Here is a 25327-nt window from a genome sequence, read left to right as displayed (position 1 = left end):
CACCCTGCAACTAAGTCAATAGTAGTAGGTTGTGAAAAGTTTGTGACTAGACTACCCATTATTCAGAACTACCTAATTATTAAATTATGTATGGTGTGGTAAAGGATTCTAATATGATTCAGCTAGGAAACAGCAACAAGTCATGAAATCAAAACATTACCAGTATGGCACACAGGCATGCTTGATAAGATATATGACAGCATAGTAAATAATACATGATGTACAGAATATACTACGACCAAGGGCAGTATACAGATTAGCAAAAGGCACAGTTTGAATTAAGGCAAAGTTGTTGATAAGCATGAGTATATGTGTTCTGCCTGGTTTTGTGAAGTAGAGGTAAGTAGTTAAGTTTGTACAAATCTTCAAGGTTGAGGGTATAAGGATCCCCAAGTACTTAATATGGTGGCTTTGCCATGGGAAAGGGAACTGATTTTGTAACTGCGAAGCTTCAGAAGAAGGTAGGGAGATGTTAAGAGCTTCAGTTTTATGTAGGTTAACTTTGAAATAGCTGACACTATTAAATTTGCGAAATTCTTCTAGAAGTGATGGAAAAGCAATTCTAGGATTTTTAACATATAGTAAGTCGTCCGCATATAGACTCATTTTATGTTCATCGTTTGCAATGGGGATTCCTTGTATGGATGGGTTTGGTCTAATGGCCTCTGCAAGGTGTTCCATAGCGAGAACATATAGGTATGGTGACAAAGGACATCCCTGGCGGGTACCGTTACGTATGTGAATGGGTTCTGATACAAGACCATTGACACGAACTCTGGCCATGGGGCAATGGTATAGGGCTTTGATGTGTGAGAGGAAAGACTAAGGGGTGCCGATTTGTTCAAGGGTGTTGAAGAGAAAATCCCAATTTAGTCGATCAAAAGCCTTCTCCGCGTCGACGGAGAAAAGGCATAGGGGTATTTTTCGTGATCTAATATGTTGAAGTAAAGTCAGGGTTTTGATTGTATTATCCCTTGCTTCGCGAAAGGGGATGCATCCAACCTGTTCCTGGTGGATCAGGGATGGTATATATTGTCCCAGTCTGTTAGCAAGGAGCTTAGCAAATATTTTCATGTCAACGTTGATTAGCGATATAGGTCTATAACTGGAACAGAGGGCTGGAGATGGCGTTGAAGGTCTGCTCAAGAATAGGGGACAGTGAGTCCTTGAAGTGTTTGTAAAAGGTGCCAGTGTACCCATCCGGACCTGGGATTTTACCTGGTTTAAGGTTAAGGATAGCACCTAATATTTCTTCCTGGGTAAAGGGGCGGCTGATAGCTAATTTGGCGTCTTCAGATAGGGTGGGGAGAGGGGTAGATTGAATGTAATGGCGAATATCAGAATGTATCGGTGGGGAGAAAGATGTTGCAGGTTGCGTGTGTAAATAGGTCCGAGTAATAGGAGTGATAGGCCTTCGCAATGAGTTCTGGGTTGTGGACCTATTGAGAGGAAGTGGACATGATTTTTGGGATACATGTTTTAGCTCGTTTAGTGCGGATCGAGCTGCATTTGTCTCCGTGTTCGTAAAAGTCTCTATGTTTTAGATCTGCTTGCACTAGAATTAAGCGAAGTTGGGTACGTTTTTGGGTAAGTGTTTGAAGGAAAGTAGAGTCGTTAGTGGATTTATATCAGGTTTCCAGAGAGAGAATCTCTTGTAATAAGGAGTGTACGGCCGCCGATTTTACTTTTTTCAATCGGGAGCCATGGGAGATGAGGGGGCCTCTGAGGAGGCATTTTAGGGCTTCCCATTCGGTAGGGGAGTGGGGTCTTGAGCGTGAATGAAGTCAGAAATTGTGCATTGCACTGCCTCTACCGTGGTCGGGTCTTGTAGGAGGTGTTCATTGAGGCGCCAAGTAGGGGTATTCTTTGGGGTGCCTGGGATAGAGAGGGAAAGGGAAATAGGATAGTGATCGGACCAGATTTGTGAGTCAATAGAGGCTTTGGGGCTCCAGGTAAATAAGTGATGAGATATGAAGAAAAGGTCAATTCTGCTATGTGTTTTGTGTGGATGGGAATAGAAGGTGTAATCCCTTGTAGAGGGATGTAGGATTCTCCAGACATCGATCAGTTGGAGGCTATGTAACTGCTTTTTTAGTTTGTTAAGGGAAGAGAGGGGGACATGGGATTTCCCCATAGAGGAATCTAGTGAGGGGTCCATTGTGAAGTTGAAATCACCCCCTAAGATCAATATGCCACATGAAAAGTCTTCTAATTTGTCTAGAATGGAGAGTAAGGTAGGTATCTGGCTTTGAATGGGAAGATATATGTTAGCAAATGTGAATTTTTTGGAAAAGAGAGTGCCTTTAACGAAAACATATCTACCCTCCTTGTCCGACTCAACTCCTGAGGCAGTGAAGGGAATGGATGAGTGGAAGCCAATGGCGACGCCCCTGGATTTGCTGACAGGATTGTTGCTTAGATAGACTTCTTGATAGCATTGAGAAGTTAGAGGGGGGGCTTGGGAGCCTTTGAAGTGGGTTTCTTGTAGGAAGAGTACATTTGCCCTGCACTTGTGCATTTGATATAAGATCTGGGATCGCTTACTCTGCTCATTGATGCCCTTCACATTGAGGGAGACAAAATTCAAGTGCGTCATCATTAGAGGAAGAGACAAGATCCATCCGTTGGGGGTGAGAGGGGTGGCACTGATTTTAGAGGATAGGAAAAGTAATGGGAGTAGAGGAGAAATAGGGGAGAGGCAAGAGAAGAGGAAAGAGAGAGAGAGAGAGAGAGAGAGAGAGATAGAGAGAAGGAAGAGAGAGAAGAGGAAGAGAAAAAAAAAACTAACCGGGAGGAGTGGGGTGAGAGGAGGTCGGAGAGGGTAGAGGGTCGACCTATGCGTCGACCACTAAGGAGGGGTAGTCCCCAAAATACACGCACAAGGAGCGATAAGAACGGGGTTTAGGAAAGAAAACCTTGCTCTTGGGCGTGTGGCCTATGTGGGGTATAGGGAAGCTCAGGCGGTAGCATCTGCAGCCGGGCCAGGCATCACATGTACAAGAAATCGGTGCAATAATAAGTGCCAATTCAATTTGTAAAACAAACAGAAACAATCAGACCAAAGAAAAGCAAAAACAAGGACCAATTACATCTAAGATTCAAGCCAGAATCTGCATAGTATAATATGCGGTTTGCGTCAATGAGATAAGCATTTGTCTTTATAGAGATGCGGAGGGCTCGATTATATAGCACACAGGGTGAGAGTGGATATCTTGGATTGGAGGTGTGGGAAAGGTAGAAGAAAAATAATATATAAATCAATAAATAAAAGTTTATTACACTATACCAGAACGGCGTTTCGAGGGGTCTTAGCGTCCAGGTGGTCAAGTAGTTAGATTGGTTGGGCAGCAGGAAGTGAACTGGAGAGGCAAATACCCCCAGACTCTTCTCTCTCCATGTATGTAGGCCCCTAGGTGTTCACATTGCATGTGGAGCTGACAGAAGCTGACTCTTATCAAGCTCAATCAGGGAGATGTGAGAGGGGTGTCATCTTTTGATGAGATGAAATAGGTGGATAAACGGTGGGGAAGGGGGACATGTCACATGTGGACCAATGGTGGAAGGCACGGGTTCCCCCGTATGTGGATTCGGCCGTGGTGGTGCTGTGATCCACAAAGTTCCGTCATTGGAGGTAGTTATGAGTCCGGACAATATAATGTTTGTGCACAATCAAACCCTCATCATCTATGATCATTATGTTACAGGGATGTAAAAACAAAAAAGTGGAAAAAAACATAGCCCCCTCAGGGAATAAAAGACTTCTGACACGTATGTGTTGTATAGGATCAGCATGTGGAATGTGTGAAGGGCAGCTGAAATAGAGTGGGGTTCTGCATATCTAGCATGTATGGATATATTTAGTGTAACATTCTCTTTGTAAGAGATCAAACAGAGTCATACAGAGTCTTAGTCTCCCCTTACAAGGGTAGAGTGTGGTAACTTAGAATTGGTGCAGCAATAATATTAAATCGTCCTGGATACATTCTCAAACTGTAGCATAGTAGACATCAGGTGCAGTAAGTGAATAGGTATAAGCAGGAACCCCACAGGTATTTTAAGGGATGTATGTGTTAAAGTGTGAGGTGAGGCATAATGATCACAGAAGTATAAACGGTAGTGAGATATCGATATTTGCAGTTAGAAATATAGCAGAAATCACATAATATAGTAGGAGGCAAACTTTAATGAGACAGTCATCTAATTGTATAGTTATGAGGAAGGTCTGATTGTACCGTATACCGTATACAGGTACCGTATACAGGTTGAGAGTGAGCATCGAGGTATGTATACAATCAGACCTTCAGCATGTACAGCCTTAAGGATGCAGCCTAAGAAGTACATATCAGACAGTTGAGGTAACATGAGATTCTGAATAGTTAGTAGATATAAGTGTGTCAAGGAACATATGCTTCCATGGAGTAGAGCAAAAGCAGTCTCTATGTCTACACAGGATCCAGCTTTTTCAATGCAATAACAAAGTGAAAGAACGTACACTGAGTGGCCAGATTATTATGACCACCCCATCAGTTCTTTCTTTGGGCCACGAGATGACTCCACATGATGACTTCGTTGGGCCGCCTCGTGACTCCACGAGATGTTGAAAGGTGATGCGAGGAATCTGACACTGCACTGTTGCCCTTCTGTTGTCTTGTACCAGTCTTGCCACTCTCCGTTTTGCCCTAACATTGACTAGTCGCTGACGGCCACAATTCGCACGTTTAATTCGCACGATTGCATCCTGGTCCCGGAAGTTAAGGAGTTTGAAGATGAAAGTACGCGGAGGGGCCCCCGGGGGCCCTGGAAGGAAGGCATGCGATGAGCCCGCTCAACCGCGAAGAAAGCCGAAAGTTGGGCCTTAGGGAGCAGGGCGTGGATCAAGGATTCGGCAAAGGTAAGTGGGTCCATCCACTCCGGCAGCCCCAGGATGCGCAGGTTGCTCCGCCGATTACGGTTCTCGGCATCCACCGCCCGGGACTCCAAGGCTTTGACTTTGGTCTGCAGGGTGCGTAAAGACGCCGTATGGGCCCCAACCACGTCCTCCACCTCACTCACTCTACCGTCCACCGCGGTTATCCGATCCCGGAAACGGTCCAGGTCCCGTCTGAGGAGTCCCACATCCGATTGGAGATGGTCAATCTTGGCCGTGAGTGCAGATTGGCATCCGGAGATTGCGGCCATCACCGCCGTGAACTGGGCAGGGCCAGAGAGGGCCTCCTCCGAGACCTCCGGCTGGGCCACCATACTACAATGAGGCTGCTTCTTTCCGCGGGCCCGCAAGGGCGAAGGGACACTGGGGCGGCCTGTAGATTACTTATGGCGCCCCCGAGACATACCCTCCGGTTCTGGGAACAGGCAGACTGCAGTCCAGTATCGAAATGAGCATTCCACAGGGCTTAAACTTGCAGGATAAGATAAGGATAGGATAAGCTATTACACGTGTGCTCCGTTCGCCATCTTGGACACGCCCTCAAAAGTGACCATTCTTACAGTGGCTCTTTGGTGGCCACAGAGATTGTAGTTCACGCTACTGACGCTTCTGTCATTGGACGATCCAATCCATCTGCCCCTGCTTCCTCATTTCTTGAGTCAAGGGCAACTGCAACATCAGCATCTGGAAGCATTGAGACTGACAGTATGGAAGTTGAGAAGTTTACATATTCATCACTAGGTTGCTCCTCCAAGGTAGTAGATACACTCCTTTCCTCTAGAAAGAAGAACACCAATATAACATATGCCAGGATGTGGGGAAAGTTTTTGGAATTTGATACATCTTCCAGTTTTGATCCCTTGTCCCCTGAGATTCACAATATCTTAGAATTTCTCCAATCTGGCCTAGATTTTGGCCTAGAGTTAAATACTCTCAAGGTTCAAGTGTCAGCCCTATCAGCTTTTACTCATATTAGATGAGCCTATGACTGTCTGGTTAAATTCCTGAGAGTTGTTCTAAGAATTTGTCCTCCTAAGAAAAACATTTATCCCCACTGGGATTTATCATTGGTTCTTGAGTCATAGAAATTAGCCCATGCATAGAAAAACAAGGACAGCAAAATGTCAGTACATACTCCTTGTTTCACTGGGCTGGCCCACAAAATGTAAGCCTATTAACTTTTCACATAGGCACAGCTCACCCTCATTCTTGTGTCAATAAGATTGTGTATGTAAAGGCAACATTTTTGTTTTATATACAGTGTGGGTAAGATAGTTCGCTAAATGTTTAATGCGATCTATGTCCCTGCTGGAGAGATTCATTCTTCTATTGATCCTGGTGACCATTGTCATTGGCACAGAAAGTACAGGGAAATCCTAAATTATAGAATTGTAATGGGAGCAAGAGGTGAGGGTAAATAGTTCAATAGGCAAAACTGTTTGGTGACAACTGTCCATGATGGGAATTCCCTTCACTTTGGGAAGATCTCTCTCACCTCATGTTGCGCCTCCAAGATAGGAAGAAAAGAGAACTCTTCCCAGCAGGACAGTGACATTAACATCTTAACAAATTAACTTCCCTACTCTATCCAAAACTAAAAACAATGTTTTGAATGATCATACACGTTAATAGATCTTTGATGCATCAGCATTGCATTGCAGGATGTAGAGACACTGAGGGGAGTTTTTCAAAACTGGAGTAGACAAAATCTAGAGCTGTTGCCCATGGCAACCAATCAGCTTCTCTCTTTCATTTTCAAAGTTTGACTGAACAAACTCAAGAAAGACGCTGATTGATTACTATGACCAACTGCTCCAGATTCTGCCTGCTCCAGTTTTAATGAATTTCCCCCAATGTGTCTATGCTCCAACTCTTAAGCTATCGATATTGCACAGGATATCAATATTACACAGACAGTTTGAGGGCTTAGTAAGACAGGATCATAATACCTAATGAATATATTTATTATTATTATTACTATGACTTTAGTTAGATTTTATTATGCCCGCTCTTTTCTATGTGTCAATGTGTCAATATATAGGTACAATCCTTTTATTTCCAAAATTGTATCTTTTGCTATATCTGCACCTATGCACAGACCTGACAAAACCACAGATGATGGGAGCTAGGCAATACTAGAGGAGGAAAGAAATGTATGAGGAAAGGGACAGTTGGACGAAATAAAGAAAGGAGAGAAAATGAAAAAGGATATCAGATATCAAGATGTTCTTTGAGCGGTAAAGATTGATTTCATGGTAGAAATGGTAGAAATCAGGAAAAAACAGATGACAGGGATAAGAATAGATGGAAAGATAATAGTATCTAGAGTATATATGATAGGATATAGTAAGAGCAGAAAGGTTGGGTAGAAGGATGCAGGAAACCCTTATTGTAGGAATAGAGAATATGGTGTCAATTCACAAAGCTTTTTTTCCTGATTTCGCTCATTATTTAATAGATATTGCATGATATTTAAAAGGTTATTAAACCCTTGCGTGTTTTTGCATATATCTACTGCTAGCAAGCAGAAACATTTTTTAAAAAACCTTTTAAAAAGGGTTAATACTTACCTGTGTCTTCGCCGTGCGCTCCCCTCCAAACATCTGAAGAGTCTCAGGCGGCCGCAAAGGATTTTGGGGCAGGCGCATGCGCACTTCAGATGTTCAGCCAGGAGACGAGGAGAGACACAAGGTAAGTCTATGAAGCAGCATGCACCCGCACAGACACCGTGGGACATGAGAGAAGAGAAGGACAGAGGAGTCACTTTAAGCTTGTGTAATTCACCAAACAATTTAACGCTTGGAAAATCCACTAAGTAACGTCACTCTTCTCTTGCAAACTTTTGATATTTTATCGTGAAGCTCATTATTTAACATTTCAATCCTTATTTTAACAAGTCTAATCGTTAAATACTGCATGTACAGAAATGCAATTCACAAAGATTTTTTGGCCATTTATCGAATCGTTACATAAGCACCTCCTTCAGAGATCTGCTTCATCAGCTTCTTCTTCTGGCTCTAGGAGCTGGAGAATGTGCACAGTGACACCAGAAGTGATGTAATGCACATCACTTCAGGGTCCAATGATAAGAGGAGAGATCAGCGTCTGGAAGCCTTCTGATCTCCCTCCGATCCATCAGGGGAGACCCACCATGCCGGTCCCGGGCTCGCACGGGGGACCGCGAAGCCCGGGAAACCGACGGTAGCGGAAGGGGGCGGGGGGGAGAGACACAGCGCCGCAACGTACAATCGATCCGTCCCCTGTACAGACGCTGGATCGCTTGTATTTAAACAGCAATCGCCTGCTGTTTAAAACAGTACTAAGAACACGGACGTGTCCGTGGTATAACCCCTTCCAGCGGATGACGTGTACTTATGTGAACCCGCTGGAAGTGGATAAAACTGGTACATACAGTACACCCCTCACATTTTTGTAAATATTTTATTATATCATTTCATGTGACGGCACTGAAGAAATGACACTTTGCTACAATGTAAAGTAGTGAGTGTACAGCTTGTATATCAGTGTACATTTGCTGTCCCCTCAAAATAACTCAACACACAGCCATTAATGTCTAAACTGCTGGCAACAAAAGTATTTTAACACCTTAAATGTTAATTCCACGATTCCAGACGTAAAAATAACACTTCATTTGCTAAAATAATGTTGAGCACGTAAAAATAACAACTCCCTGAGGGCTAGTTCACACCAAATGCGGAGCACTTGCAGAACAGTGCAGTTACAGAATGGATCAAAACTGCGTCCAATGTATTCCAGTGGTATTTTGGGCTCTAGTTTACACCAGAGCGTTCAGTTCCGGAACGCACCAAAACACATGCAAACACATCCAAAACACATGCAAACGCACTGAAAGCCCATTTTAGGCAAGACATTTTTTTAGTTTTTGTTACAAATGGCCCGAAACGCGTCAAAAACACGGCAAAACACACTGCACTGCGTATGCAGATACTCATGCAGATCTGGTCCGCATTTGGTGTGAACAAGCCCTAAAGCTTCAGTTGGAAGCCTTAAAGGGGTTCTAAACCCTCTGTTTTTTTGCATATATCTACTGCTAGCAAGCAGTAGATATAGGCAAGAAGAAGTTTAAAAACAAACGCTTTAACTATGTTTAAACTCACCTTGTTAGCGCTGCGCGCTCCCGCGCCGAGAATCAGGTACTGCTCGTACGGCCGCAAAGGATCTTGGGGCGGGCGCATGCGCAGTTCCGATTCTCGGCCGGGAGACGAGCAGAGACGCAAGGTAAGTCTATGGACGCGTGCACCCGCATGCAGACACCGCTGGATCGGAGGGACAGAGCAGTCAGCGCTGGATCGGAGAGCCGCCGCACCGCTGGAGGGACAGATGAAAATACGAGGAAAGAAGAAGATCGGAATAAGAGACATCATTTAAGGTAAGTGCTGACATTAACATGGGGGGAGGGATTTTTTTTGACTTTAATGCCACTTTAATGAGCATGCTAAATAACAATTGGGATTTTCGTGCATACCTTGTTTTCAAACAAAAAATAAGGAGAGATAAATTAACAACTAGAGAGAGCAAATAACATTTCTCTTTGTGAATTGACCATGGATCATTGGTATTTGTTGCATATAAAAAAATGTTTAATGGATAAAAATTAGAGGTTCTCTCTCTCTCTCACTCTCCCTCTTCCTCTCCTGCTCCCTCTCCCTCCCCCATACACACACTGTACTTCAATAAATGTATCCTCTTCACAACTGTTTTCTTGTGTCATTTGAAACTTCATACTTACGTAGAAGGTGCCACTCATCTTGCTGAATTGTCCTGGTCAAATTGAATGGAATATTCCTCAGTCGAATGGGCTGAGAGAAGTGATACTTGATAGTTGTACATTTCTGAGCAATCCCTTTTGAAGAGAAAGAACAGCTGTTTAGAATACCTGTGCATATGTAAAAATAGGAAATGTATCTAGGAAATGTAAGCCTTGATGTTAAAACTTAATTTATTCATATAAAAATATACAGTTCAGAAAATTTTTTATTGCAAACAAACATTGGAGATTATAGTACTAGTTGTACTACAAAAAAAGCTATTATAAGTAAAAAATGTAAAAACGGCTTCAATTGTTTGTTCACCATTGCTAGGGGTCTGCACAGCAAAATGGGAGAATTGGAAGCTTTGGTGCATGAGGAGAACTATTGCATGAGGAGAACGTATTTTTCCGTCTATAAGACGCCCCGATGTATAGGACGCCCCCCACTTTTCTTAGCCAAAATTCAGAAATCAATATTTTCCAAGCTCTTTTGCATAACTGATTACATCCAGTTTAAATTTTGCAGAGTAAGACAGCCGCTTACTGGTACCGGTATTTACCGTTTTTTTTTGTTTTCTGACATTTTTATGGGCTCAGAACGCTCCGACATTACCGCTCCCTGTTGCATCTGGGCACTGGCTACAGGCTCTCCGCAGCATCAGCTGACGTCGGGTATCATGATCGGAGGAAACCTGTTAGCTTGTCTCTGCAATCGGAAGTTTCACTCGTGAGGCTAGTATACAGAGGTATCGGCAGTTTCGCAACCGCGGTTCTCCTCTCAGCCCCCTCGTGTATAAGATGCCCCTCCATTTTTAGGTAAATATTTAAAAGAAAAACTATAGTCTTATACACGGAAAAATACGGTAATTAGTATTGCTGAATCTTTGCTTTGTTCTTCGCATGATTGGGCTGTTAATATTCCTGGCTATGCTCTCTTTCAGAGAGACTGGGTAAAACGAAAAGGTGGCGGTTTGATCTAAAAGTGAGTGTGAAAGAGGACATTGTTGATGGTGAGTGTGATGGTGCTGAGGCGTTATGGGTGGAGTAGTATACTGGTATGCATAATGCAAAGGTAATTGTTGGAGTTTATCACAGGCTCCCCAGTGTTAATGAAGAGATAGAGACTCAGCTCCTTAAACAGATAGAAAGCGCTGCAAGGGTGGGGATAGTAGTATTAATGGGAGATTTTAACTATCCTGACATTGACTGGTATAAAGGCACTGCCGGAACAGTAAAAGGGCAGACATTTATAAACTTATTGCATGACAATTTTATGGTACAGTATGTAGGAGCCCCAACTAGAAATGATGCTCTGCTGGATCTGGTAATCTCAAACAATGCAGAGCTTATTACAAATATTCATATAAAAGAATATCTGGGTAGCAATGACCATAATTGACCATAATATGATTTCATTTAAAGGAGAACACTCACCTCATAGTTAGAGCCGACCTGTGACAAAGAAGCTGTCACAGGTCGGCTCTATTGATCGGGAAGTGAGCAGAAAATGCAGCCGATCCACTCACTTCCTGATCGTCTCACTGCAGTGAGCAGTGACTGTCAGTCCCCGCTCCCCGCAGGGATTCCCCTCTCCGATCCTCCAGCACTGAGTGGAGGAATGAACGGGGGCGGGCACAGCTGGCTCTGCCTCTAGGCAGAGCCAGGTGTCACTCACGCAGCTGGGTGGATCTTGACAGTATTGTTGGGATCTGTCCTGGCTGTGGCGCTGTCAGTATTGCCCGCGATATACTGAGGAGGAGGTTAGTATATGTCCTCCCGTGACCCTAAAGAGAACTATGGGGAAAAACACTTACCACATAGTTCTCCTTTAACTTAAGTTGTAAACAACATACACATACTGGAAAAATAAAAACACTTAACTTCAGGAGAGCACATTTTCCCATGCTGAGGGCGGCTCTTGAAGACTTCGACTGGAAGCAGGGCTGTAGCTACCATGGGGCGAGTGAGGCACTCGCCTCAGGCGCAGCTGAGAGGGCATACAGCCAAGGCCAGCATGGCTGCGCCCCCTCGCCCCTGTTGTCACGGAGAGCACAGGGCGCCATTGGCAACAAGGGGCACCAGGCAGCCAAAACAGCCCCGGCACTGCAGGGAGAAGATGAGCGGTACAGGGAGCCTGTGCTCCCCGCTGCTCTCCCCCACCTGCATGAGCAGAGGACACTGTGTCCTGAATCTCTTTTTCTATTTCAAAAGGGACATTTCCCCGAAGCCCCCTACAGTAAAAAAATAAATAATAATAATAAAAAATAAATGAACCCCCCCCCCTTTGCAGCTATAGCAGTTTCAACTTTTCTGGGAAGGCGTCCACAAGGTTTAGGAGTGTGTCTATGGGAATGTTGGACCATTTGTGAGGTCAGGTACTGGTAATGTTGGAGGAGAAGGCGGGGCTCGCAGTATCCGCTCTAATTCATCCCAAAAGTGTTCTATGGGGATGAGGTCAGGACTCTGTGCAGGCCAGTCAAGTTCCTCCACCCCAAACTCCCCCATCCATGTCTTTATGGATCTTGCTTTGTGCACTAGTGTGCAGTCATGTTGGAACAGGAAGGGGCCATCCCCAAACTGTTCCCACAAAGTTGGGAGCATGAAATTGTCCAAAATGTCTTGGTATGCTGATGCCTTAAGAGTTCCCGGAACTAAGGGGCCAAGCCCAACCCCTGAAAAACAGAGAAGCGTGATTGGTCACTCCAGAGAACACGTCTCCACTTCTCTAGGGTCCAGTGGCGGCGTGCTTTACACCACGGCATCCCACGCTTTGCATTGCACTTGGTGATGTAAGGTTTGGATACAGCTGCTCGGCCATGGAAACCCATTCCATGAAGCTCTCTACGCACTGTTGTTGTGCCGATCTGAAGGCCACACGAAGTTTGGAGGTCTGTAGCTATTGACTCTGCAGACAGTTGGCGACTTTTGCGTACTGTGCGCTTCAGCATGACCGCGGAATATTTAGTAACAAGGAAATCTCACGGAACACCTGAATACAATGATTTGGAGGGGTGTCCCAATACTTTTGGCAATATAGTGTATTACTAGACATGTGCAAAGACTAAAAATTTGTTTCGGATGAAATGAACGAAAACTAAAAATGTTTCAGATTTGTCAAACAAAATACATGTTTATGCTATTCTGGATTTGGCCACCAGCGCATTCTGCGCATGTTCGCCATCATCCTGGAAGCAGGGCGCATGATGTCACATACCGCACAGGTCAGTTGGGGGGGGCACAATTTTGTGCTCTTGCCTCGGGCGCAAAAGGAGCTGGCTACGGCTCTGACTGGGAGGGAATATTTTCATCAAGAAACACAGAACAAAAATGGGAATGTTTCAAAACAATTGTTCAAAAAAAATACTGCAAAAAATATTCCTGTAAGCAATAAGTTTTAAAGGCTAAAAGTAAAACCCATGTGGCTCACATCCAATGTTAAAATAAGAAAAGGGCATTTAAAATATATAAAAATTAAGGAACACTGTCATCATTTGAAAGCTAAAAAGAATATAACAAATAAAATATGTAAAAAGTAGAAAAAGATTGCAAAGATTCAAAATGAACAACAGGATACAGAAGACTGCAAGATTAACCCAAAAAAAAGGGCACATGTTGCAGTGGTAGCATTTATAACAACCCATCTTGCTGGAGAACATATGGGGTTCAGTGCAGTGAACCCCATATGTTCTCCAGCAAGACGAGCAAGGGCAATATGTACCCTATACGTGGTTTTCTTGCCTGCATTACTACTACTATTGAGTTTACATCTTAAAGTGTCCATGCACTATAGTTTATGTTGGCATGACAACAGGTCCGTTGAAACGCAGATTTCAAAAGCACAGGAGTGACATTTGTGTTGCAATTACCAAAACACAAAAAGGTGAGGACATTGATATAAACAAACCTGTGGCACTACATTTTGTACAACATCATCACCAAACCCACAAATGAGAGGGATGGTGATTGAACACCTGACCAAACATCCGAGGGAGGGTGACAGGACCACAGCTTCTCCAAGGGGAAGCGTCATGGATCTACACCCTTCATACTGTGCATCCGAGAGGTCTAAACAGTAACCTAAGTTTATCTTGCTTTCTTGATGACAGGTAACTGTTCATTTGAACCAATACCTTAAGCCAGTCTTTATCACTATACTACTATGGTAATTAATGTTTGCTTTTAATTACTCCTATAGAGGGTCGTCCGCATTTGCGGCAACAACCCTATTAGTTTTTAACGTCATCCTCTCTCTTGGTTGTGATCATATAGTTTGGTTTTTTCCCCCACTATGTAGCATTTTCATTGGTGCCAACCCACACTGAGCCCATACTCCACGACATGTACATATATGTTCAATGTGCATATATGTCTGTTAATCCAATCATTTATTGGTGATGTACTGTTTTCTACTGATTTTAATAAGTGGTAGAATTTTATCTATACCCACGGCTTGAAAAATGCACTCGTCCTCTCGTCTGGAACAAGAGGACGCCGGTGCCGGGCGAGTAGCTTCCCGGCCAGCCATTGTAATTAAACGGCCAGCTGGGAGCTTCTGGGATGGCTGTTGGGGGAGGTTGGCACGGCCGAAGAAAAGTGTGGCCTGCGGTAGCTCTCTCACGCCGCCCGCGGCGAACTGAGGAGCAGGAGAGCTGCCACCGGCCAGAGGACTGCATTACCCAGCAACCAGCCTGGCCTTCTCCATCACTTCTTCTCCATCACTGTATGATACAGTACAGAGGTGATGGAGAAAAAGGTGAGTGATATACTGATAGTAGTATCTGTGACTGTGTGTGACACCTCCTGCCTCTATAATACTCCACACTAGTGTGTTTGTGTATCTCCTGCCTCCATAGTACTCCACACTAGTATGTAAAATAAGAGTTGTATCTCTATTATTTAAATTATAGTAAAAAAGTATGTGGGTGTATGCTCAATGGGATCAGTATGGACTTGATGTTCGGGCAGAAGATGGCGTAGTCAAAGTGGCAGGGCTGCAAAATAAGACACGGACTTCATTGTAAAGAACCTCCATTTTGCTGAGCTATTCTTACCAATGCCAGTATGGCTCTCAGACACTACATGATGTAACCCAGGGGTCACCAGCCTGGGCACTCCAGCTGTGCCGAAACTACAAATCCTATTATGCCTCTGTCAGTCTTGCAATGCCTCATGGGACTTGTAGTTCCAGAACAGCTGGAGGGCAGAGGTGGCCTACCCTTGATCTAATATTAATATACCATTTATATTAAAAAGCTCTTCTTTTATTGGCTGGAGTCCCATTTTAAATCATCATCATCACAAATTACCATTATGGCTCACTGTTACCCCAACATCTCCCCTATATTTCAGCCATATGGCAAGTGATAGGTTTAGGTCTGAGGCCATCATTAGGGACAGTGTTACTCATCTTTGGGAAAATGCAAATGTTTTTTTTTTTGCCTTCCTCTGGATCAACAGTGGGTAAATGTAGGCATAGCATTCTGTTCTAGGTTTATTTGTTTTTTTGTTTTTTTTCTCAGCTTATCTCTATAGGTTGAACTCTATGGACTTGGCTTTTTTACAACCTGACTAACTATTGAGCTATGTGGCTGGTTGTAAAACTTCTGATTTTATAACTTCTTTTTAAAAATAGCAACAATCATTCACATTTCTTAACTGATCTAATTTATATGTCCAAAATACTATGACATTATCAGGGCTGGATTTACATTCCACGAGCCTATAGCCTAAAAATCTGGCGCCTTAAGCCCCACCCATAAACAAACCACATTTTAGGTCATGTCGCTCTTTTACATCTGGAAATTCTTTTTTTTTTGACTGTTACATAGTGTACAGAAAAACATTATCAATTTAATTTAGCAAGTAGGATGCAGAGTGAGGGAAGGATGGCAGGGTGATGGGGAGTGATAGAAGGCAGTCGATGATGGGTTAGAGGCGTGGCACCAGCATCCAGAGAGAAGGGCAGGTTGCCACCCAAGTTAGAGCAGAGTATGTCAGGGCAGTGGTGGGCATAGGTGTAATAGTTATCTGGAATCCAGCGAAAGGGGGCTGTGTTATAGGTTGGGCAGGGAAGGCTGTTAGTAGGGAAGGGGGTGCAACATAAGAGGAGGGGGCCTAATAGTGAGAGCAGCAGGTTCAGGTAACAGGTGAGCCATGATTGGGCAGAGTCATCATGACTTTGCCCAGTCATGGCTCTCACATTTATCTGAGCCCTGATTGGGCAAAGTCTTGCACCTGACCTGTGGAGGTCAAGCCTTTAGCCAATTAGGGCTTCACAAGGCACATTGCCGTGTCGGGCATTCGGCGGGTGAACAGCCCGCCGAACGCCCTGATAGTTTGTGTGTTCGGCGAACACACAAACTAGCGATGTTCGAACATCGAGCCCATCGCTAGTCACTGGTGTCCCTCCTTCTGTTCACCAGTGTTCCCATTTTTTTTTCTTTTTTAATTTTTTTTTAAATTATTATTATTTTTACTTTATTTTTTCAGCAGCAGGTTATTTTGCTGCGTCATTGGTGTTCCCCCTTCTACATTGTAGGTGTTCCCGTTTTTGTTTTTTTTTCTTAACTTTTGTTTTTTCTATTTTAATTTTGTTTTCATAATAAGCCATTGTACAACAGTTTATAGTGCACCAAGCACCACATTCGATAAAGTATTGCACCCAAGCACCAATTTCCCATCCCACATTCTAAAATAAAATTTTATAATAAGCCCCACATTATGTCTGAAAGGCCAACAAGGAGACAGGTGTGTGACAGGTGTATATAATTTTATTTTTTTACAGCAGGACCCATTACTGCGCTCATCAAGAGTAACTCTGAGGGGTTAGAGCATGGAGGCAACCACACCAAAGGCCCATTTTTTCCACACCTGTGTGACACACCTTACGATAATCGTACGATCGTGGGATTTCGCGGGATGTACGATTATCGCAAGGTGTGCGGGCACCTTTAAAGAGAACCAGATTTTATCCAAAAAATCTCTAGTCTTGTTCTGAGTGTCCTAAAATGTAGCCTCTTCATACAGGCTGCCTCCCCTAGCAGTCATTTATAAGAATAAGGAAAAATCAATAACCAGCAATTTAAATGTAATTTTTTTCTTTATAAATGTCAGTTTTGCTGCAGCAGGTTCTTTACATTGTACAGATGCGCCACTTTACAGGCAGTTTAAGGGGACCCCCCAGGCACAATAATTAAAGGAATTTTTCTTTTTTCACTTTAAGCAATGTTAAAATCACTGCTCCTTTAAAAACGCAATTTTTTTAAAGTGTTTTTTGCATTGATACATGTCCCCCAAGGGCAGTACCCGGATCCCCATACCCTTTTTATGGCCAATAACTTGAATATAAGCCTTCAAAATCGGGATATCTGATTTTACGAGTTCTATTTCTATAGACTTTCATTCAGTTTTATGTTCTTGTAAGAACTTTCTCCCTGTTCTAATGTTCTTGTTAGAACCGATCCCAGGTGTGTTCAGCCCATCACTACTCCATACATTCTGCGCGAGTGAGTGCATCTCCCTATAATTCTTTTTAGATTTTACATAAACACCCCCCACATAGGTTGATCCCTCACTTCCTAGGATTTGCAAGTGTATTTTTGCATTTGCACAGGCTGCTTGCCTATTATAGTTGTTTTTTTTTTATTTTGTGTCCTCCTGCCGTCTGGGCAGACTTTTCCCGCTCCCTTCTCTTTCTCTCTCCCTCCTCTTCCTCTCTCCTCTTCTCTCCTTCTTTCTCGCTCTCCTTACTCGGTTTCTTTCTTCTTTTCTTCTTGTCAAAACCATAATAATCATATAGGGAATATTTATGTATGTATGTATGTAAAGACCTAAATGATGATTGATTTTCTACATTTTAATCTGTCCAAGTGTAGAAATGCAGTATACTGTAATTCTGAGTTTGAGTTACAGATTATATTCAATCAGTAAGACTGACAGACAGATGCTAAGTATACTTTGAACAGCTGTTAGGAATGTCCAAAGAGACTTGTGCCTTTTTAAAATAGGATTGAAGGCAGCAAAGAATATTTGTAGGAATGTACTTCGCTCAGGACTATTGTAAAACCCATATTGAGAGAATGGAACTTCATTATACTAATGTGAATGACTTGGATATAAGGACACTTCTTCGGGAGATAGGACAGACACACTGACACACATAGGACACAGAGACACCTGTTGAGGACTACTTTTACATACAAGACTAAATACACATTTCTCAAGCAATTACTAAGACTCGCATGCTGGAAGACATCTAATATATAAGTTGTCATTCAGGAAAATATATCTAATATTTATTGGTGAGCCAGCCTCTCCGGAGTCTCCGTGTCTTCAGATCCTGAAAGTTTCTTTCACTTGCTCAAAAAACGGGAGAATAGAAGCAGAAAATGTACCAAGTTCGGAACAAATCGTCCTAGAAGGTGAAAAGGTGATTACATGCGTTTCAGAACCAAAGCTGAGTAATCCAGTTGAAAAGAGAAGCAAGCCTAAATTTGGTGAGTAATGGATTTTATCAATGATATAGCGATTGAAAGCACATTAGAGTTTAAGAGTTTGTCTAGTCATATTTCTGATACTTCATTATGGGATTCAATGTACAATCAGTATTTGCAAGCTGATACTGCGATTGATAAAATCAAGGTTTACTGCAAATAAGATGAAGAAGTTCAGAAATGTGATTAACGTTGTAAAAAATGTCAATACAATGATTAATGATGTACCTACCAAAAATACAGTTTGTGTTGTAAAGACAGAATCTGAATCTAAACATAATGATTTACCTCAGGAAGAATATAATTGTCCAGACTGCGAAATCCTGGGAAATTATGTAGAGGATATTGAGCAAAAGCTTGAATTGCAGACACAATTATTAACAAACATGCGGAATAGCCATAAACAAATTGCTACACTCACTCATAAAAAAATACTAAATCTGAAAAAACCAAATCATATACTGCACATGCTTCCTATATTCCGGATATTTCGGAAATGAAAGAAGATGAAGTAACACCACGTAACACGAAAGAAAGACATAACACAAAATAAATTGTTAGATTGAGCTTCAAAATTGAAATTGCAGATCCATGATCAGCTTATGAAAATTTTGAAGGAGATCCCTGCATATGATCCAGAGGCTGATGCATTACATAATGCAGATATGTTTGAGTCATACACTGACAGATTCAATCTGACAGATGAGAAACATACACTTTATGGCTGCAGAACTATATTTAGATACCAGGATTGGTGAAAACTGACATTGATATTTGGTATTGTCACAGTACAGAGAATATTCTGGCAACAGACATGATTAGTAAAGATTTACGATTATGCAGCGCCAACACAGAAAATAATGTGGACAAATATCAGTGACTGTACATTGTAATGTGTATCGTGATAAATTATTGAATATGAAGGCTGCAGCAAAACAAGACCACACGGGTCAAAGCATAAATATTTTTTCGATTATGCAGCGCCAACACAATAGTAAATAGGTGATAAATTAAACCATACAATGTGAACAAGCACCATTAATTATATAATGTGAATATGTGTTATTCAGTGAAACAAAAATAACACATATTCACATTATATAATTAATGGTGTTTGTTGACATTATATGGTTTAATTTATCACCTATTTACAATTGTGTTGGCGCTGCATAATCGAAAAAATAGACATGATTAGTAGGCTGGATAATTGATTTAGGAAATGGAATTATATGGAAAGATCCAGCTAGGCCTAGATAATTGTTAATTGATATCTCTGTATACAGTAACATTGGAAGTATATGTTCAACAATTACTGATGTGTTTTTAGAACACAAACTGCCTGAAACTGATGATAATATTGTTTTGAGGAAATTGGTACAAAAGTTTCCATGTTTGTGGTCAAAGTTCACAAATGAGATAGGAACTCTGAAAGACACAGAATTAAGCATTGAAGGCAGAGATCCTACAACAACAGTACAAATTTTCCTTCGATTCAGTCAAACCTGTTTCAGGCATTATTCAGGAATTTCTCCAACAAGGTGTGTTGAGGGAAGCAAACTCAGTTGTAAACAACTATGTTTGGCCAATTCAAAATGCTGATAATTCATATTCTTTATCAGTTGATTTCAGGATGCTAAATAAATACATCTCAAATACCAAGCCTTTTGTTCCTGAAAGTCCTGACATCATGTCACATTTAGATGTCAAAGCGAAAATATTTTCTGTACTGAAGATTGCAAATAGTAATTTTTCTTTACCATTAACTAAAAGTTGTCAGTACAAGTTTGCATTTACTTTTCAGAATGAACAGTATGTGTTTACTAGACTGCCACCTGGTGTCACGATACCATGCACGGGTGTCCCCACACCGCGTGCAGGTATCTAGACAGGAGAACCAATTATATGATCATACCAAACAATGCTTATGAATTATAATTTATTAGCTACTCCAAAAACAGCACAACCATAAGCACCCCCACCAACACCTGCAAGTAACATATAAAAGCCTAACTAATACAAATAACAAATTACACACTGGAGACAACAGGGCAAACCCTGGGGAGCAGGACAACAAGAGGGGATCCACTGATCAGGAGACCTCAGGGGTAAGGGTCAGGAGTCAGGATTCAAGGCAGGAACAGGATACAGGTTACAGGAAACAGGATATGGCAACAATAAAGTGAAATTCCTTTCAATGCTTATTAGTCATGATAAGAGGTGATTATTGCAAGAACAAATCAAGGCAATATTGGCTATTCCTACCCCACAATCTTCCAAGGTCTTACATATTTTTTTTGAATCAAGTGCACTTATGTGAACTTATGTAAAGATTTCATACAGGGATTTGCTGAGAAACTCTGTATTGTCTTTTAAAAATCAAATCTGATGTATTAGGTCCTTGGGGTGAAGCCCATCTGAACGCTTTTGAAACTTTAAATAAAGACTTACAGACTGCACCAACATTAGCAGCTATAGATGTTTCTTCAGCTCCTTTTATTTTACAAAGTCATGTTTCTAAGGATGCCGTGCTAGTTACGCTTTTTCAGCTCAAAGACTGTAATAAGAATGGAGTTGGTTATTTCTTCAGGCTGCTAACACCCATGGACAAAAACTTTGAATCACATGTTAAACAGTTGTTAGGAGTTTATTAAGCTGTCAAAGTAATTGGAAACATTGTGAGATCCAATACTTTTGTTTTACAAACACCTGATCCATCATTAAAGGTTTTTCTCAAGGAATATGTCTCAGAAGGATTTAATGAAAAGTATTCAAAATGGTTAAAAGTTTTGACATGTAAACAGATTGAAAGATAACTCACAAAGCATAATAAACAACCACCTGTTTGTACATCTCAAGAACCTATAGCTAAAGTGTTCAGAGCAGAGGCTAAGGAAGGATTTAAACCAGTGTATGTCAATGCTACTGAAGCTCATTCATGGGGAAATTTTGCAGGTTATGCTATTTGGTATCCAAAAAGAGAATATGCTATTATGCTATTGCTATTCAACAAAATGTGTTTACCAAAATGAGTTACCAAAATTTTATTCAGCAGAAAATGCAGAATTAGAAGCCTTCAACGCAATTTTAGTTGTAAATGAGGAGATAAATAAAGTCCCAATAGTCATTTACACTGAAAAATCAGAAGTTGTTGAGTCACAGGGTTGTCACTGAAAAGACAAAGTATCTGTAGACCCTTCAAACAAAGAACTAGATAAGGAAACGGTGAAGTCAATTTTTAAACTTTTTGCCAACAGTCCATGTAGCTATGCGATTGTAAAAATATATCTACAGAGTAAAACAATCTGAGCATAGGAAGCTCAATGACACATACCTTAGCCAATGAGATAGCTATAGTAGAACGCGCTGACATTAAAATAATAGCTTGAGCGTAGAAAATAAGTATGCATAGCTCTAATTTTATAAAAGAAAAATAAACTTCTGGGGTTGATACAAAACCTTTCTTTGTGAAAATAAGGTTTTAAGTCATGACCAAAAAGGGATTTTGTGTCCTGTCATACAGATTCCAGTCACAGTACATACATGAGAGTTTAAGTTTCCTTAAACAGGAAGATTTGAAGATTCCCTCATAGTACATGAAGGAGTATATAAATAGGATTGTTCTCACATAAAATTTTTTAGAACTCTTAAGCAGTATTTTTATTAAATAATTTGCACCATATAAGGATTAAAGGACAAAGATATAATTGATATAAATTATGCATAGTAATAGATAAATACAGTTACATATTAGCCAATGAAAATAAAGTTGAGAAGCAAAGCCTTTTCTGGAACGAGATTTGGCACTCCAAGTTTTGTTTATTATAGCAATGGCTATCTTTTCACGTTTTCATAACATTACAGAATTAATAAGAAGAGAAGACCATCTTATGAAGAATTATTGACTTTTGCTACTGAACTTTACTATTGACTAAATGGTGTTTTACATAATTTAATTTTTCATACACACATTTTCTAAAGATACATTTTTCACATTTGTTTTATAATCACACATGGTGTTGTTAGAAACAATACCTGTATTGTAACAGTATTGCTGTGAATTATTTTAGTTTAGACAAAATATTTTGTTATTTTAATGTACATTTACAGACATATTTAAGACAAGCTTTACATTATTATTAAGTGCATATTTGGAATAATTTGACACAAATGAACATAAGTTTAAGAAAAATTCATATGTAGACTTGAGTAGAGTAAACAAGAAAATTAATATTTTATGTTACATACATTTTTGAGGGAAAATTTTAAATATCTATTTATGTAGTGATATTCACATTTAATAATGAAGATTTCAAGGGAATGTATTATTTGATAAAGTATAAGACAAATAAGACAAATACAGATAAGACAAGTCTTGCCAGGCTTATTGTTCCTAATACGAGATCAAGCATGAAATATGCAAATCAATCATTTTTTAATATCTGTGATACGCTTGTGACATGACTGATATATGAATGAATATTAGTATTAAAAATAGGAAAAATTATTGAAATTCAAATGAATCAATAATTTTCAGAGGGAATTGTAAAAAGCATAATAATCATATAGGGAATATGTATGTATGTAAAGACATAAATGATTGAGTTTCTATATTTTAATTTGTCCAAGTGTGTAAATGCAGTATACTGTAATTCTGAGTTTGAGTTACAGATGGTATTTAATCAGTAAGCCTGACAGACAGATCCTAAGTATAGTTTGAACAGCTGTTAGGAATGTCCAAAGAGTAGACTTGTGCCTTTTAAAATAGGATTGAAGGATGCAAAGAATATTTGTAGGAATATACTCCGCTCAGGACTATTGTAAAACCCATATTGAGAGAATGGAGCTTCATTATGCTAATGTAAATGACTTTTTTACTGGCTACATCTTATTTTCTGTCCATGCCCCTGTACACATTGTGTTGGATGTAGGTTCTCCTCCCCCTAGGAGCCCCTCCTGGTGCCTTAATGAATCTTTATTGCAAGATCGAGCATTCTGTTCTGAATTGGAGTCTGCGATCACCTCTTCTCCAATTGTTCTTCCTCCTTGAACCCTTTGGTGGTCTGGGAGGCACATACATGTGTTGTCAGGGAACTATTAATCAAATTTGGGGCCTGTCTGAAGAGAGAAAAAAGATAGCTCAGCTTTTCGCTAAACTCAGCTCTCTGGAGGCCTCTTACAAAAATCCCTCGTGTTAATTGAGTTCTGGGAAATGTTGACGGAACTCAATGGTCTTTTGATCTCCAAACTTTGCCAGCTCCTTTTGAAAGGCTGTCGTTCCCCTTACGAGCTCTCTAATAAGCTGGGCAGGCTGTTGGCTTTGGCTCTCCGGGGCCCTCATCCCAAAACCTTAATTCCTCACATTGTGTCTCATGGTGTCAAGCTGACGTCCTCACAAGCTTAAGCCAAAGAATTTAGGGAATTTTATAGTTCTTTATACAATTTGGATACGTCGCCTGCTCCTTCCCTTACTTCTCCGGATGGGGACATCCTTCTTCAGTACCTCAGAGACCCTGGGATGCCTAAGTTACCCTCTGAAGTCTAAGATCAGCTGGACCTCCCATTGACATAGGAAGAATTTGACTTGGCACTTAAGCAGGTAAAACAGGCAGAGCATCGGGTCCTGATGGATACACATTGCCTTATTACAAAACATTTTCCTGTCTTTTCACACACCCCACTTCTTGGCATCTTACAACTCCATTCTGTCGGGCTTGATGGTCCCTCTTGATTCCTTGTGTGTGAACATAGTGGTTATTCCCAAACCCAACAAAGATCCTTTGCAATGTGGCAGCTACCACCTGATAGACCTTCTCAACCTAGACTTGAAACTTTTTTACGAAGATGCTGAGGAACAGACTCCTACCGCATGTTCCTGCTCTTGTCCATGCAGACCAGTTGGGATTTGTACCCGGGAGGGAGGCCCGCAACAACACCACTAGGGTGCTGAATGTGATCAACTATACCTGTATCACCTTGACTCCCTTGTTGCTCCTATCTACGGACACAGAGAAGGCGTTCGACCGTGTGGACTGGCCATTTCTCCGGGCTACGCTTCATCACATAGGCCTGGGATCCGGAATGTTTCAGTGGATCTTTGTACTTTATTCATGTCCATCGACTGCAGTTCGTGTGAACGAGACAAGATCTGATTTTCTTTTCAATCTCTAACGGCACGAGATAGGGTTGTCCCCTTTGTCCGCTCATCTTCATCCTTACCTTGGAGCCGTTTTTGTGTCACCTATGGTCTCAGTTATACTCCCGGGGTTTGGTGAAGGACTCGGGCGAACATAGGGTGGCTGCTTTTGCAGACAATTTGATTCTCTTCATTTCCCACCACTGTCTGTCTGTTCCTACCTTATTGAGGGTACTTCCCTCTCCAATCGATCTCTCTAAATTCACCCCTACCCGCTTGCCAGATCCCTTTTTCGGTCCACTGATCTGACCCCGTTTCCGTCCCCAATGACCCCAATGCTTGTGGATCCAGACTTCCCGCTGTGTGCCACTTTTTAACCTCGGTTCCTATCCCTCAGCGGTTGTCCTGCATTCTGTCCCCCTTTGAGAAGGTGTGCAGGGATGATGGCCCAATTCGTCATACGGTGTCTATGCTTTTGTTTATTTTTAATTCCAAAGTGCATCACTTTGCATTTATCGACATTAAACCTCATCTGCCACATTAATGCCCACTCCCCTATTTTATCCAGGTCCTCCTGTAATGTTATGGTGTCTAAGTCCGTGTCTATTACCCTCCCTATTTTGGTGTCATCCGCAAACACGGAAATATCGCTGTTAACACCCTCCCCGATAAATTGAATCTTATCCTTTGGGCTATTGGAAGCCAGTGTAGGGATTGAGAGAGGGGGGGTTGCAGACACTGAGCGGTTGGTTAGGTGAATGAGTCTAGCAGCTGCATTCATGATAGACTGAAGGGGGATAGCCTTGACTGATAATCCTGTCACGTGTCTACTCTAACTGTCAGATATCTCTGTCGTGAAATATAAAAAAGTCCCTGACTAGGCACCTTTTAAATGCTGCTCGCACGTGTTTCCCCTTATTTTGGAAACACGCGAGTCCTCCTAGCTTTCGCTTGTTGTTTTCTAAGGTTGATGAGATTTATCA

At 41.5% G+C, this 25327-nt stretch overlaps 1 protein-coding gene across 1 annotated transcript in view; it reads right to left on the bottom strand.

Annotated features, from left to right (window-relative positions):
- TMEM178A (transmembrane protein 178A) overlaps positions 1–25327 on the bottom strand; it is a 98377-nt gene that overhangs the window by 20911 nt on the left and 52139 nt on the right. The window contains exon 2 of the mRNA XM_018571563.1: positions 9699–9812. Within this exon, the coding sequence (XP_018427065.1) occupies positions 9699–9812 (114 nt within the window). The remainder of the gene's footprint in view (positions 1–9698; positions 9813–25327) is intronic.

Source organism: Nanorana parkeri, unplaced genomic scaffold (assembly GCF_000935625.1).
Source record: "Nanorana parkeri isolate BGI_ZX_2015 unplaced genomic scaffold, ASM93562v1 scaffold1783, whole genome shotgun sequence".
Taxonomy (NCBI): Eukaryota; Metazoa; Chordata; class Amphibia; order Anura; family Dicroglossidae; genus Nanorana; species Nanorana parkeri.
The sequence above is the reverse complement of the archived record's forward strand: the minus strand, read 5'-3'. Positions and strand labels throughout refer to the sequence as shown.